Source organism: Gallus gallus, chromosome 18 (assembly GCF_016699485.2).
Source record: "Gallus gallus isolate bGalGal1 chromosome 18, bGalGal1.mat.broiler.GRCg7b, whole genome shotgun sequence".
Classification (NCBI taxonomy): Eukaryota; Metazoa; Chordata; class Aves; order Galliformes; family Phasianidae; genus Gallus; species Gallus gallus.
This window is the reverse complement of record NC_052549.1, coordinates 8,049,305-8,066,220: the sequence shown is the minus strand read 5'-3', so window position 1 is coordinate 8,066,220 and position 16,916 is coordinate 8,049,305. Positions and strand designations below refer to the sequence as shown.

The window sequence follows — 16,916 nt, the reverse complement described above, 5'->3', positions numbered from 1 at the left end:
TTGATATGAAAAATGAAGATCTATTTTACCCTCAGCGTTCCATATATCACCAGCCTTTTATTTCCAGCTCTATGGAGTACGGCGGGGATAACTCACAGCTCTGTGTGGGCTTTGCACCACTTTCAGTGAATTGCAGGTTGGATAATGGCACCATATACATGTAACAAAGGAAAGCAGGATTTTCCTAATTTGTGTGTATCATTCATCCCTTGCAAATGACCATGTATTATCAGATGCCATTTCTTTGTCCTGAACTCTTAGGCAATATTTTTTTTCTGTGAAATTCCATCTCTCGTAGGACTGTTTTCCTACGCTCAGCCTTCTTTCTGACTGCTTCAATACAGACACTCGAGCTTTCACATTAGTACCAGCATGTGTGAACAAGCTGTTGCATGGAATAATTTGATAATAAATTGTCTACAGATCCAGTATTTCCTAACCTGCAATATCAGGAACTTCAGGGGGGAAAGGCAGAAAAGAGAATCTGGGTAAGTACAGAAAGACACAGAATTACACAGACTGCATGCATGGATGCAGAAAGACTCCAAGAGGAAGATACTGGTGTATCTGTACCGTGGTACAGGAAGATGCAAAGTGGGCACAGAGGGGATGGGTCAATGGTTGGATAGGATGATCTCAGCGCTCGTTTCCAACCTTAGTGGTTTTGTGGTTGTATGAACATAGTCCTGCCTCCCTGCACAGCTCCAGCAGGAGACAGAAGAAGGCTCACACATGTATTTATGCTGCCACATCCTACCTTTTTCTAAGTCTTGGAAACACGTACGGTACATTGTTGCCAAAGTGTCTGCATTAGAGTAAGAAACAATGCTGCTGCTTAACGCCTAACAGGAGCTGGAAAACCTGTAGCAGCAGTGGGCACGGCATCCTGATTAACTGCTACTGATTCGAGAAAGGGAGCTTCAAAACTAAACTCCATGGATGATTTCAAAGAGAGAAACAAAGAATGTGTTGTATGGGAAAAAAAAATGGGAAAAGCTGGCTTTGCATTTTGACAGAATCCTGGATGTGAGTGGAAACTGGTGATGGGTTTGGACTTTGTTATGGCAAACAGTTATTCCACAATTGTTACTGGAACAAATGTCTCTTAAGCTGACTGGGAAAATTCCTTTGAAAGGTGAGACTGGATGAAGGAAATTGTTTTTAGACAAGTTTGCAATGAAGCCATCGTTCTGGACAGGAATCTAGCTGCTTGTTCTAATGGCTCTCTAGAAGAGGAAGTGATTGTAATTTGTTTTGAAATGTAAGGAGAAATTGGGCTGTGAACTTCCGTATAGGTCTACAGCAGGAAGTGATTCCTTTTTTTGTTGCATACTTCTAAGAAGCAGGAAATAATAAAAGAGAGCAACAACTGCCTAAGGCAGCGATGAAGGTTTTCTCTTTGCCTTTGGCTCTGAGCTGATCTGATGCAGAGTGCATACATCCGAACAAAACAATCCAGGACCTTTCTCCGGGACAACCACAGACCTGGGATGGTATGGATGCAGATATAGAAAGCCCTGGAGGAGCTGAGTTTGTTGAAGCAATCATCTTCAGAGATACTTCATCCAATGGGACCTTCCAGCAAAGGAATATTCATACATGAGTAAATTTCTCATCAGGTGACTCTATAAACCAATTTGGAGTTGGAAATTCTGAATCTGCTCTGATTTAATAACCACTCATATGCCTGAACACAGATGACAATGCTGACTCCTTGGCCAGATGGCCTGACTCAGAAACAAACTGCAGTGCTACCCGAAGCAGAAGGGCAAAGCTGGGGCTGCTGATGGTGCTGTGTGTGCTCACACTGGCAGACTGCTTTCCTCCAGTAATTCACAGAGGAAGTGTGAGTTCCTGTAGCAGCCGCAGGACCTGCAGGCAGAGGAAATTGGATGTCCAGGCTGTTAAAAGCTGATGTTGGGATGCATATGCCAAAGGCATCTGGTGAGTGGAACACGGCATCCCTTCGTAGCACCACTGTGACATCTCCTGGACATGGTGAAAAATCTTGATGTTTAAACACAGATATGTACACATACAGATTTCTGTGTATTAAAGTCTTGTGTAAGTGAGATGCATCCAAAATACCGTGGTCAGGGGAGCTGACAGTAAGAGGTTATAATGCCATAATGCTTTACCTAATCTGAGGGTTGCTATGTGCTCCGAATGGATTTTTTCCCTTGCCTAATAGCTGTATTCATAATATACAAAAAATTGGTAGGGTTTGACATGCAGTGAGGCAGAGGAGTGACCCCAGTGTGATCTCAGTGTCACAACTGTGGCTCTTCCCTGGGGCCTAACGAGGCAATCAGCAGGTGCTGGAAATAGGAGCCTGGGACACGTGCCAGAGTTTCAGTGAATGAATCTCAACCAGAGCCACACTCAGGGAAGACACTGGAATGCAAAATGATTCAGCAGGTTTGCGGGATTTTAAGGAACTACATAATTTATAAAGCCCCCCAAGTCCAATGCAATGGAGGTGTGTCCGATCAGTCGAGTTCTCCAGTTTCAGTAGCCCTGTTTGTAAGACAGCACTAAAGGAAAAACAAAGAAGAATGCATTCCATATTTCTTGATAGAATACTTAATGAGAGTACAAAATGTTTCTCAGTGCTCCGCGTGCTTTGGCATAAGTTAATTAAGACAAGAAAAATCTATTCCCTCTGAACAGAAATAAGGGCTTTGAAACATCTGTGCACAATAGGTAGAAACCAAACACAAGATCTTTCTATTTTATTGAATTTCAGATCAAATTTGAAAGTGGCTGCTTGCAAAATAAGAGCCCGTGAAGTAAGGGCACATGGCAGTAGTTGGGCTGATTGGCACATGGGCTGATTCTTTAAGTGCAGGATAAAGGAAGTCTGGCCCTGTCCCCACTTCTTTGGTGCGAGGTTGTGGTGTGCCAGCACAGCCGGGCTGCACCCAGAAACCCAAGCTGGCACAGCAAGAGTAAGAGAGATAACGTGTGATGATTGCATTGGTAAATGTCTCTGCTCAACTTCTCCCATCAGCAAATGAGACTTAATTGGAATTAATTGGCCTTCTTTCATTCTTGTGAAATACTGCATAGTGTACATGCTTACACAGACAGGTGTGGAATGGTGTGGGGCAGAGGAACTTTTAGTCACGGAATCACAGAACACGGGGGTTGGAAGGGACCTCTGGAGATTCCCCAGTGTGACTTCTCATGTTCCAGTTTGTGCCCATTGCCCTTTGTCCTGTTGTTGGGCACCACCAGAAAGAGCCCGGCTCCAACCCTTTGGCCGCCGCCATTCGGTTACTGATGGACATTGCTCAGACCCCCCTCAGCCTTCCCTTCCCCAGGCAAATAGCCCCCGGGCTCGCAGCCTTTCCCCATCAGGAGGTGCTCCAGGACCCCCGCAGTCTCTGCACTCACCTCTGAGCTCTCTCCAGTAGTTCTGCCTCGGACTGCAGAGCCCAGAGCCGGGCGCAGTGCTCCAGCTGTGCCTCCTGGGGCACCTCCCTGCCCTGCCCCGCAATGCACCCCACCAAACTGTTGGCCTTCCTGGCCACCAGGGCACACTGCTGCCTCGTGACAACGCGCACCCATTCTCCATATGTGAAAATATGCGGCAATATCATTTTTATTTTTTGATAACGATTACGACTTGTTTCCTTTGGGACACGCAGAGTATTTTCAAACACACACGGCTGGGCTTTATGCGGTGTTTTCCTGAATGCCCGGTGTTACTGTATGGATCGCTGTAGGAAATGATGTCTGTGCCGTGTGCATACAAAGTTTCCATGTCCTGGGACTGTGTGATGTGAACAGGAGCAGAGTTATTGTTTACAGAGCGTTACGAAGGCACGAAAACGGGATAGAAGTGTCTGTGCACGTGTGCGCACACCAACTGGTGGAAAGGAGTTGGCTGCCCGCTTCCTGCCCGTCCCATCGCAGCGATGGGTGCCGGATGGCAATGCCGACGCAGCGGGCGCTGCCGCGGGGCCGCTTTTCCCCCGCACGTACCGCGCAGCCGGAGGGCAGCGGGCGGTGCGGCTGCGTGTGCGCTGCGGGGCGGGGAGCACCGCGCGGCACCTCTGTCGGCGGCGGAGGGGCGGGAGGCGGAAGGGGTCGGGTGGCGGACCGCGGCCGCGCGTGTGTCAGCGGGGAGCGCGGCCCCGGCGGCAACAGCAGGTGCCGCCCCCGCGGGCCGGGGGGAGCTGGGGGCGGCTCCGGGCCCGCTCCGCCCCGCCGCGGCCGGGGGCTCGCTCTGCCCCGCGGGCGGAGCGGCGACGCGGGGCCGGGATTCTCCTCCTCCCGCTCCGACGTCAGGCTCGGGAGCGGGAGGCAGCGCCCGCCGCCGCCGCAGCGTTGCCAGAGGTTCGGCGGCCGCCGGACGGGGCGGACGTCGGGGCGGCTCCCGGCGGGCAGAGCGGGGAGCCATGGCCGACGTGTTCCCGGGCTCCGAGCCCGGCGCGGCCCCGGACGCGGCGCGGCGCTTTGCTCGCAAAGGGGCCCTGAGGCAGAAGAACGTGCACGAGGTGAAGGAGCACAAATTCATCGCGCGCTTCTTCAAGCAGCCCACCTTCTGCAGCCACTGCACCGACTTCATCTGGTGAGAGACGGCACCGAGCCGCCCCTTTCCTCGCCGCGGTCGCCTCCTCCCCCGGCCCTGTCTACCCCCGGCGCCCACCTCCGTCCCCGCTCCCCCAGCGCCGCCTCCCGGTGCCGCCGCTCCGGGCAGGTGAGCCGCGGCCCCCGGGAGAGCGGCGCTCCCCGCCCCGTCCCGCTTCGCGGTGCCGCACGGCCCCGTCTCCTCCCCCGGCCGCGCTTTGCGGCCCGGCTCGCGGGCGCTGAGCTCCGTAGCACACAACTTGTGCGGCCCCGCCTGGAACTTTGCGCTCGATTTATTTCCTCTGGCTGGGAAAGCGCGGTGACACCCCTGCTGCGAGGAGAGTTCTCCAAGGGAATGGCTCCTGCTAGAGAGAGGGCAGGAAAACTTCCTCCTCATTACTCAGCCTCTTGGGGAAAACACGCACCGAACCCTCCTGCCGTGCCCTCTTCTGGGCAGCAGCGCAGCTCAGCCGAGCACTGAGCGGCCCCGAGCGCCCTGCGGGCGGCTGGAGCTGAGACTGGGAGCAGGAATAGGTAGGGGCTGGAGCTGAAGTTTCCCCGCCCGCCCAGCGGCAGCTGGATGCGCTGGGGCGTGAGGGCGGCTGCCCTTTTGAGAACAGGGCTGCGGTTCATTGCTGAGTGTGTGCCCAGATCTTCTCACCTGGGCGCTGAGCACAGCCTGCCTGGCAAAGCATCCCTCCCTTTGCATGCTGGAGGTAAACCTACGTACTAGAAATGCTTAACATACATTTGCAGAGTAAGGGAGGGGGGATAGAGATGAGGAGAGAGCAGAGGAAGCAGGCCGATTTATTATTATCCTATTTGGAAAGTAAAAAAAAAGCAAATCTAGTTGTTGGGAAAGTGAGAGACCTTCACAAACCGCTTCAGACTGAATTCAGAGCAGGCTGAATTGAACGGGCAGGTGTGGAAGCGCAGCGCCGCGATGCTGAGTGCCACAGTAAAACCAAAGCTCAGTGCTGTGCTGAGAGAGTCAGCCGGTGACAGGATGGGTTTGAAGGGAAAGGATATCCTGCAGCTGACAGGTGGCACGGGGAGCCGCTCCGGTCTTTTCTTGTTGCTGAGATCAGTGCATTCAGCACATGGGCATGTGACAGCTCTAGAACTTGTTTCATTTCCTTGCACAAAGACAGACAGGTCTTGAATAAGTGCCACGCACCGTGAAAAATGCTTCATCTCTTTCCAGAATGACATGTGGCTATTAACATCTGCTTCAAGGTATAAAGAATGGCAAAAGGAACCTTCAGTGAACCGAGCAAATAGATTTTCTACTTAGATTAGACTCGTCTGGGTAACACCTCCTGAAATAGCACAGCGTTCCTTACCTTCTTAAACAACATTCACCTCTCTGCTTTGCTTCTGAGCGCTGATAGATTTTGAAGACCCCTTCCTAAAATGCACTGAGCGGAGCGTGGGGTGGTGCTGCCATCCTGTGCTGCTGAACACACTCAGCTCAGCCCATAAAGAGTGGCTGTGTCCTGGGGTAGGCAGCGGAGCAGCGGCCTTTGCCATGTGGCTGTACAGAAAGATGAGACAGTAAAGCCAAAAAGCCCATTTTGTGTTCTTAGCTCTGCTCTCAGCTCCCCCACAGTTGCGTTTGCACACTTGTAGTAGTAGTAGTGACAGAATGACACGACAGTAGGGTCACACCCTGCCAAGTTAGCAAATAATTTTATATCTCTTCTGGGCTTCTTAGCTTGGGCCTTCCTATGTTGTTGATAGTGGGGAGAGTGCTTGTCAGTAGAAATACAGAGAAGATACTGCAAGTTGTACGAAGTCCATCCCCACCTGGTGTGAATGCAGACTGGAGGTTTTGTCCCTCCTCTAAGTTTAAAAAAAAAGAGGGGGGGGGAAGAGGGGGGGGAGGAGGGCAATGACAGTAATCTTTTCAGATCACTTCTGCAGTGTTCCCAGTGAAACTCTGCCTTCACTTGAGCTGCCCGCCTGCTGCCCGGGCTGTTGGCTCGTGGCTGTGCAGCTCTCCAGTTGAGAAACATCCCACAAAGAGGGGTGATGCAGAGAGATGTTTATAGGTCAGATCCTCAGGATGTTTATTTTTGTGGAAAGGCGATGTTGAATGTTTAAAGGTAAACAAATAAGCAAAAGCAACAGTGTGGGGGTTTGCTGTAGGTGTAACAGAGGTTTGGGATGGCACTGCAGCGCGTGGCTGCACTCATTGGGGCACGTTTGTATTTTGTTATGGAAATGAAGCGGGGAGCTGGGAGAGCATCAGAGTGCACCCATCTGTGGTGCCTTCTCATCTGTATGGAGCCCTTTATCTGCCTCCTTCCTACACTGCGGGCACCACCGGGATGGGGCTGAGGAATGGAGTCGTGTTTGTGTTCTGGGTTCTGCAGCTTGGGCTGTCTTACATTGCGGTTCGGTGCAGGCGTGCTCTTAAAAGAGTTGAGATATTATGCGGTGATCACTGATGATGATAATCAAATATCAAAAATAGCTTGTGAAATAATAATACTAATAAAAAATAGTTGTCAGAAGCTGAAGTTAAATAGGCAGTGGCAGCGCTTGTACTCTGCCTGGAGATGGGTGGGCTGTGCTGCGCTGTGTATTTTTAAGTCTGTTGCTGTCCTGGTAACCTCTAAAGAAATTGAACGAGAAACTAATTTTATGTGGTTACAGATCAGCGAAGCGATAATAAAGCATACTGAGACAGGTGTTCTTTATTTTCTTTTTTTTATGCAGGGGATTTGGGAAACAAGGATTTCAGTGCCAAGGTAAGCCTGGATGCTTTCTGGCTGGTGTGCGTCGCTGCATGTGTGTGTGAAGGTGTGCAAGGCGTGCCTGCAGCGGGGAGCGGTCAGCGTGGAAAACCCAAGCAGCTCTGCCTCTGTCCATTGCAAAGGAAGACAATTATTTGCTTAATTAACAATTGGTATTTATATCATATGCATTGAACAATCGAAGTCATTGTAATGACGTAAAGAGTTCGCTGTGAGATTTAAGAAAGAGAAATGCCATCTGAGCTGCGTAGAGCGCAGCTTCGAACTTTCCCTGAGAATAATCTGTGCAATTTAGCTTTTGCAGAGACCATTTTTCACATCAGAAGCTCTTCTCTGTGTGGGCGTTTTGGAAAATGGATTCACTTTTTAGTCATATGGCTTCCTTTCATAACCCAAAGTCCCTGCTTTTAATTGTCATACGTTGTATGATTTGGAGGACCTCTGGTTTTATTACGTTTTAGGATAGGTGGCAATAGTGGTAACAGTCAATAAACCCCCGCCCCACCCCCCAAAAAAGACACATATAATGCCACCTAAAGTCAATAAATCACCAATTTAATAATTCTGCTAACCTTGAGAAACTGAAAGCTATTGCAGTGGGAGATAACAACATGCAGGAAACCCAGAGCATGAAGCACTGTGTTCCATGTGTTCTGTGCTATTGCCAAAGCCTTATCATTAGTGAACATTTAATCATAAAGCAGCCACACCCAACTATTTGTCCTTTCTGTGCCATGTGTTTGTTGTGCCTCTCCTCTCCCTACCTCCTTCCCTACGTTTCACCTGCAGGTGTACCTTGTGTTCTCATTAGCTGCCTGTTTCTTTCATTGCACTCTTAATGGTTATTTGCTAATGCCTTAGAGCGTATTTGACTTCACTGAATGCTGCATTTACTGATTCGTTGGTGAAATGATGGATTCTGTGGTATTTTTATGAAAGTTGATGTTAGTTGATACTTCTTGAAATGAAACCTCAGAGAATCCAAACACAAACACAGAATGCCTTTTGAAGATGTCGCAAGATATTTTTTCTGTCTTCAAGTAGAGACTTGCAGAGAGACATTACTGATGCATACACGGAAAATACTGCATGCTTTGCTCAGGCATGGTAAGAATGCAGCCATGGTTTTAGCATGGACCTTGTGCACAAGGTCTAGGCTCCAGAATGTTAATGCCAAATTCTGTGAATATCCTCCATCTCTTTGCTGCTCACCCCACTGCTGCAGTGCTGCGTAGAGCAGTGCATCCTCTGCCATAGGAGGGTGGTGTTTGCAGCTGAATCCCATTTCTGGTTAAGGAATTATTTAGATGTGCATTAGAGATTTCCATTGGTGTGCAGGAAATAATCAGAACTGTATTTAAATGATCTGAGGGTTCATAACTCGCACAAGGCTGACATTCTGCCCTCCTCCCATCAGATTTAGTGTGGCATTGCACTTCCAGGACGTGGTCTTCTGTGCCTGCAATTCCTCCTACTATTGCAACTGCTGCTATCTGGGGAGAGTTTTGTCTGATGAGAACTAATCCTGTGTCGTCTTCCCTCCAAATGCCGTCCATGAACACATGCAGGAACAAAAGGAGTAGAGCAGGCTGATTATTTTTTTTTTAATTATCATTGCTTCAGAATTGGTGCTCTTCAGGAACCTAACTATATTCAAACCTAACTTATGTTCTTTATCCAAGTAAGGCTCTGCAGTTTCTATTTGATAGAGGCTGTTGTACTCCAGTGTTTCTGGCCTGTGTTTGTACATGGTCAAAATATGAATGAAATACTGCTGTTTTCAATTCCAAGCTGTGTGATAGTTTGTAGGAAGTTATTGGTCGTGCACTGATAAATTCAGTAAGTATTTTAACTTATAAGTTTTGGAAGTAGCATCATGGAATATCCCGAGTTGGGAGGGACCCAGAAGGATCATTGAGTCCAACTACTGGAAGTAGTGGTTTGGTGTGGGTTTTATTTTGCTGGCTGACATTTTTATTCACTGTGTTTAATTGTAGTCAAAATCAAAGAGCACTCACTCTCAGGATGATAGTGTTGAAAAACAAAACCTCAGTTATAAGGTTAAACAGCCGAATCCAACTTGTGTTCTACTTTCTGAAGCTTCATTTAAAAAGTCACCAGCTGCAGCTGGAAGGACAAATGCAGTGATAGAAACCGCTGGGAACGTGAAGAATTAAAGAAACAACACCCTGGTTTTTTAATCTTCTGCCTTTATAGAAAAGAAGGGCAAATGGAGACATAATGGAAATTTCAATATGACATGAGGGAAAGGAAAGACTATTACCGTGTCAGCTCCGGGTATAGTTATAGTTCTTGGTTTGTCAGAGTTTCCATTGTAAGAAGCTGATTTCTGGCTCTGTTTTAAAGAGTGCTGTTAGAGCTCCTGCTAGACTGAAAGCTGACATCAGGCACCTTTGGGGGTGGGGGGTTTTGCTATTTCCAAAGTTGTTTCAGATTCCTCCCGACTTTGATACTGAAGGGAAGAGGAAAGGTCCACACTAATTGTGCACTGAAATCAAATGGTGCTGATGGAGGGGGCACAGAATTCAGTTTTATTTTGCTATGATGGGAAATCTGTGGGAAAGAGGCCTTGGAGTTGAGAATTATCAGTGGAGAAGTACCAAAGTTGGGCCCTGAGAAGTATGGACGTGGAGAGGAGCTTGAAGGAGCTGGGCTAACTTTCTCTTAGCTGTTTTTCCCTGACTCCCGTTCTTAGGATGCCTTTTGCTGTCACTGCTGGTTGTTGAAGTTTGCGGTTTACTGTCTACTTATACAAACATAAACTGCTCTGAAACACTCTGCCTTTGAAACAGGAGTTTTTGCTCTGTTGATCGCCTTTGTGGTGGGGAAAACATGATGGTGAGGCTGTGTTGGAGAGTCATGGCTTTGTTGGGCTTTCGGAAGCTGTCAGCAGAGCTGTGAGCTGTCAGTGCTGCTGAGGGCTTCCGTGTAGTGCACACCTGGAGCACTGCGATGTGAGGAAGGGAGCTGACAAAAACACGTTTCTGAGCCTACTGCAGGATGAATGCTCTTCTTTCAAGAGATCAAACGTGAAATTTGGGAGGCTTTGAAGTTAAATTTTGGCTCCGTCTTCCTTTTGATATTCGTCGTTACACTCTGAGTAGAACCTAATCAGCTAAGGGGGAGTTTCGTATGTATTTTCTAATTTATGCAAATAAAAATTAGAGGGATTAGTTGCAGCAGCAGATGATATTTAATCTGTGTAACTACTGCTCCTTCCATTTTTTTTCTCCCATCTTCATTTTCTCAATTGATTTTCAGACTGTTGGATTTTGCAGACAGCCCATGCCCGGTGAGGGGCACTTCCTCGTGTGGCTGCTGCCGGGCTGGCTAGAAATCTAGAGGGACTCCTTCCATAAGGATGTGAAGCATTGGGTTTTCTTCTTTTCCGCTGTCCTTGCACATATCGTAATGCTGCAATGTTAAACCAGTGGCTCATTCATTTTTATTTAAACTTGCTTGGTGGTTTTGGTTTTTTTTTTGCTGGTTCTTGACCAGAGAACCCGTGGGTGCCACCACCTCTTACAATCTGTTTTCATTCAAAATGTTATATTAAAGACCTGCGGGGGGAGGTGTCCAGAAGCTCACTTCTCTTGCTGTGATCTGAGTGCTTGAACCAACAAAATCTGAAGCCTCGTGACCTGGTTTGTATGTCATTTTTGTTAGTTCTCAATGCTGCTGTAGTGTGCTCTGTAGGGGAAGCTGCACAATTAATTACTTACTGAGGATAGATCAAGGTTTACTTCTTAATTTCCCATCCTGATGGTTTTGTTTCCCCAACAGTTTCTCGTTCATTTCACTACATTCTGTTTCCTTTGTAACAACAACAAGTTAATAAAGTAAACTACATGGCCATACTACTTCTCATTAAGAGGTTTTCTGTCTTCCTTACTTGGAAATGCTATTGCCACGGCGTGGATAAGATACCAAGTTCCCTTCTCTGCCAGGACTGCTTCTCCCATGTCCCTGTCATTTCGGGGATAAGATGGGGTGTTACAGACCATAGCTTTAACAACTGTGTGTTTTGCTGTGTGCTCCTTATATTAATTAGTCATGTGCCACAGTTTACGTTCAGTAATGTTTCTATAAGCCTGAGACAGAGGAGAAATGAATTCCGTGGAAGTCGCTCCAAGTCTGTCTACGTAACTTAAAGGTCAGCATGAATTCTTCTGAGAGGGGAAACTTAATATGGATGTACTTAAAGCAGCTGGCTTTTAATATATTTCATGCATATAACTTGCAGGTGTCCGTTCCAAAATAGAACCTTCAGAGAGAGCAAACTCAAAATAAAAGCCACAAAAGAAAGAAAAACAAACAAACACCCAAAGCTTTTAAAGCAGCAGAACTGGGAGCGCAGTGTGTCTGTGCACAGAGCAAGTGATTCCCCCGGCCAGCTTTGTGCTCAGCATTGGCCCTCTGCCCTCGGCCTAAAGGGGCTGTGATCTGTGTGCTCCAGGTGCTAAGGGGTGCTGGGCTGGTGACTGTGCTGTGACTAACCCAGCACGAAGCCCCTGAACATGGATGGTGTGGGTGTTCTTAGCATTATTTTCATCTACAAAACCATTCCTGGTTTTGTATCTACATGTATCTACATTACTGATGTAGATAGATACGTTATGGTTCGGCCCTTGGGAAGGGATCTGTTGTCTGAGCATCGCTGCTGTAGGAAAAGGACCATTGGGCACCTTTGACAGAAGAGGGCAGATGCATATGTTCGTATTCACAAGGATTCCCCATTACTGCAGTCATACTCCTCACAAAAAAAAACAGCCAACCAACCCTGTACATCAAATAAAAACAGGTGTGCAAGACAAAATTTATTAAATATACAATTTGCTCAACATGGACCATGACAGTGGAGAAATATGCCATTGTACTTCTGTTTTTCTACAACATCTTTTTGATGACATTGTGCTCATCCAAATTGGAGCTTAATTACATTTTGTCTTGCAGCCACAGTTTTGTGGTGTTGTTGCTGCTGTTGTTCTCTCGTATTATATTTCAAAGGCAGGAGCATCTTCACCCTTCCCACACTTCTGCCATGTTAAACTTTGGGTTGTTTACTTGAATCCCTTCGATATCCCAGCAGTGTGTTCCAGTTCAGAGAAACTGACTGTTCCAGTGCCCTGGATGCAATTCTGTGAAGTTCCTCAGCTTCTAATTAAACATGTGGGAGTGATAGCTCGTTCGGAGCTGACAGATAAACCAGTCTGAGACCTGGGGAAGATAAAGTTTGGCATGTTCTTTATTTTCCCTTGTGTTTCATTGTAATACTACACATCAGCTGCTGATATGCAGCCACATATGGTGTTAATTTTATACAAGATTTCTGTGGATTGAAATGGCTTATGCCATGAGTGGAATTTAATGAAATGTTGGAAAGAAAGTTGCAGAAGGATGAAGAAAACAGATTTCCCTGTTGAGATGCACAGATAATTATTTTCTTTTATGTTTTTTTTTTCTCTCTCTGTGGATTGTTTCTCTTCAGGGTGAAGGGTAAAAATAATGTTGTTTAATAAAAACTTCAAGTTCTGCTTTTAAGTCTGCAGTAGAAAGCATAAAATCTGTGTGAATGACTCTATTGTGTGTAAAGGCAGAAATGTAGGAGTTGGAAGGGACCTTTGGAGATCCCCCAGTCCGAGCTCCCCAGAGCAGCTCCCTACAGCAGTGACACAGGAAAGTGTCCCAATGGGTTTGGATATCTCCCAAAAAGGAGACTCCAAAGCCCCTCTGGGCAGCCTGTGCTGGTGTTCCATGAACCCCAAAGGGAAGAAATTTTCCTCATGTTTGGGCCCATTGTCCCTTGTCCTGTCACTGAGCACCACCAAGAGCTCTGTGTCATCAGCAAACTTGCTGTGGGTGCACTCTATCCCTTCACACATGTCATTGGTGGGGTGTTGAGTGAGCCCAGGTAACGGGAACCACCTGCTGAACAGCTTTCATTCTTGTAGCTGCTGAAGGTTCAAACTGTAGCTGATTTCAGCCCTGCTTGTTGGGGGTGGTGTACAGAGAGATCTAGAGTGCCTGGGAGTCGCTTATTGCCTGCTGGTTTTTCCATTGCAGCTTCTTATGAATAGTGCCTTCCATAAGCGTGACTCATAAGTTACCTTGCAAGTCAGGCAACCCAGCCCATGCATATGCATTTTTCTGTGGGTTTCAGTGTTACTTACTCTGATCTTTTAATTATAAATCAATTTACATGAAGGTTTTTGAGGTCCCTTGTGTAATTCTGTGACTTGCCCTGGAAGGTATCTTCTCCTGACTACACGTAAATTTTGAAATGATGTTATTGTCTGTATTTTTTTTTTCCATGAAATAAGCTATGTTAGAAGTCTAGAATATGTCTGTAAGTGTAGAACCTTACTGGAATTATTATTTCTGTGTATCCTTATTTTTTGGGCTGCCTTCTGCCTGGGTTTCAGAACCACAAACAGTGCACGTGAATGTCAGATTTGGTGCCTGTTAACAGCAAAGATTAAACAGGAACTCAAACTGGACCAAATTCCATCCTTCCTTATTTTATTATTAGATGTGGGAAGAGTGCACAAAGCGAGGTGTGGACCAAAGGTAGAGATTCCCATTTAGGAGGGCGTTGAACTTTTCTTCCCAGTGTAACTCTTTCCAAAGCACAAATATTTCATTCCTCATTTTCATTTGAAGTTAATAGCGTTTTTAACTTCCGTGGAATGTGTTATTTTAGTTCTTCAGTAAACAAAGCATTATTCACATGCTGGGGGGAGCTGGAAGAACTGTTTCTCTTCTTTCAGCTTTCTGCCTATGTCACATTTCTGTTCTGTTCATTACTCACCAGCACATCAGCCAGAATCTTCTTTGAAGTATTGTTGTCCTCAAGAGGTCGGCCTGATTAATGTTAATCCATGGGTAAACTTTGCACTTTATGCCTAGTTCCTAGTACTTGTTACCTGAACTAGTTAATGTATTTTGCATACAATTTAATAAGTCTTTTCTAAAGGTTTGGGTTTTTTGTTTTGTTTTGTTTTGTTTTGTTTTTTTTGTCTTAAATAAAAAGTGATTAATTGGAGACATCGGTTGTTTTCTCAACCTTTGTGCTTCTGCAGTCTGTATCCTAGCAAAGTGAAAGGCTTTCCTGGGTTGGTTGTTGCTGTCAGTGTTTTTCTTTATCTCTCAAGTTTATTTTGCAAGAGTAAGGTTAGAAGATTTGGCTGTTTGTTCCAAAGAAAGACTCAAACACTTCTTATTTGTTAAATAAGAGCTGTCCTGATGGCAGAAATGCCTTTGCCTTAGTGGTCTGTACTGCTCTGCATGCTTGGTTGGACACGTTTAATTGTATTTGCCATCGTAATGCTAACACAGAAACAAGAGCCAAAGCTGATTGCGAGCATCTTGTGTGCTCAGGCCTTGTTTTCAGAGGAAGCTCACGTAAGCACTCCTGTGCCTCTGAAAATTCAGATCTGAACTTTCAGATGATTTAATAATGATTAAAACTGTTGGACTTTAGAAATGTATGTATGAGGCGTGCATTTCCCCTTCTGCTGCATCACAGGGAAGTTTCGTTGGCCTTCAGATGGACTCTATCCAAATCTGCTCTCTTGCTTTTTGGTGGGAAGCTCCATTTTTATAGGTTTACCTTGGATAGTTTGTAGAACAATACTTGAGGTGCTGCATACCCCTTCAATCAGCAGAGGATGTGTGTGTCTGAAGGTGATATCTTGCTCATTGATGACATGTTCTGGCCATCCCGATTTTCTCCTATTCCAGAACCTGATAAAATTCATAGATGTCAACCTGCCAATTCCCTAAATTTGTTTGACTGGGAGGAAGCTTTACAAAAATATCACGTTACAATAAATACAGAAACAGACTAATGCAACAGAATTCAGTATGAAAGCGTGTCTATCATTTTATTCCAAGTTTCTCCATTGTGACAGGTTAGTTGATTGAAGTTCTGCTGTGCCCTAAAATTAGTCAGATTTTGGATTGCTCTAACTTGTTTGCTAACCTACACTTTAAATGAATTAAATCTGAGAGTAATCCAAGTATGTCAGTTTTATGCCTTCCTTTCCTGTCTTTGACTTTTACACACTACATCTGTTGGATATATTTTTATAAAATGGAACTTCTCCACTAATACAAGTGGATGCAAATGCAGCAGAAAGCATCCTGTGCAGGAATGCTTTTCAGTGGGCAGAGCAGTAGTGGTCTGTCATGCAAACTTACTTCTTTGTGTTGCTGCTTGCTTGCCTGAATCTCACCTATATGCTGGCAAACACTGTGTAGGCTCTTTAGGGTTCGTTTCAGAGCTGCCTTTGTGGTACGCTGTGCTCAGGGGTACATCTGAGAGTCTGCAGAGCAGAACATCCCTGGGAGCTCTGATTGCTGCTGCTGCATCTGGTGGAGACAGAGCCAAGCGGGTGTGTGTGAGCTTCACTGCTGTGCCCTGTCCTTGTACAGATTTTATTATTAATTGGTAGAGTAGAAATCATGGGAAGAGCATTGTAAATCGCTTGATAAGGGACACTTCTGTAATGGGAAGAGGGAAGACAAAGCTTGGTTACCACCGCATCCCTTCCTGGTATCTGCAGGAGCTCTTTGTGTTCTTTTGTTACCCATTTGTGCCTTAACCTCCTCTTGGAGGAGGTACTGTTGTGCATTTCTATGTCCGTCTGCTGCAACAACCGCTCTGGGAGTTAAGGAACGCAGTCTCTGTAATGGGCACTCTGGGACATGGGAGTCCAAAGGCTTTTTGCTGCTGCTGTCACCTTAAGTGCTTTTTGAGTCCTGACAACAGCACCATAAAACATGGGTGGGTTAATACAGCCGGCAGCGTCTGAGACTTGGTGCTGGAGGACATGTAGTCAACAAATCCATTGATGCGAGGCCATGAATTTATGGACACGGCATAGATTTGGAGTATTGATTGTTTAAGTAAACATGTAACCGAAGATTGATGAAGGGCATAAAAGACTTCATCGTACATCATTAATGTGCTGGGGAGCTCTGATGGGGCTTCGGCGGGCTTTATAAACAAGCTTGCTGCAGACAGCATTGATAAACATGCTCAGTCAATTTTAATGAGGTCCTAAACACCATCCACGGAGCATCGCAAGAGGTACTAATTGTTGAACTTAATATAGAATTTAATTTTTAATAAGTCTTGTTCTTCCTTGGCCTTTGTGCAGTTTATGCAAATATTGACCTTTGAGTTCTCAGCACCCGTGTTCCGTTGAGCCGTTGGAGTGCGTGTGTGTATGCGTGGTGTCTTTAAGCTTTTGTTGTAATAATTAAAAGGGCAGTGTCAGGCATACAGATCATTTGACATCTAATGTGGCAAAATGAAGGGGAAATTGGTGATAAAAATCAGCGGGGTTTAATTTTAGAGCCATCAAATGTGAAGTGCATAGAATGGAAACTAGGTTGGCCAGCGGGTAGCATAACTGATGTATTTCCAGAAGTTCCAATTCGCCTCATTCTGCAGTCAGACTCTGCAAGAGGGCAGGATCGCATTCCTGTTGAGCTAATAAATGTTCCCCTTAATATTTTAAAGCCTGGATCTTCTAAGCTGCTTTGTGTGAGTGGATC

General features: G+C 46.1%; 1 protein-coding gene across 11 annotated transcripts in view; it reads left to right on the top strand.

Moving 5' to 3' along the window:
* The window catches only part of PRKCA (protein kinase C alpha), a 139,078-nt gene that overhangs the window by 18,607 nt on the left and 103,555 nt on the right, over positions 1-16,916 (top strand). For 5 of the 11 annotated variants that reach the window (XM_004946229.5, XM_040649501.2, XM_040649500.2 and 2 more), the window contains exons 1-2: positions 4,338-4,576; positions 7,297-7,328. The exons of 2 other annotated variants lie outside the window; for them this stretch is intronic. In XM_004946229.5, the coding sequence (XP_004946286.1) occupies positions 4,404-4,576; positions 7,297-7,328 (205 nt within the window). In that variant the 5' untranslated portion in view covers positions 4,338-4,403. Of the gene's footprint in view, positions 1-4,337; positions 4,577-7,296; positions 7,329-10,616; positions 16,447-16,916 lie in introns of those variants that run through there. 4 more of the 11 variants (XM_025141605.3, XM_046902039.1, XM_046902040.1 and 1 more) reach the window with 2 other exon arrangements.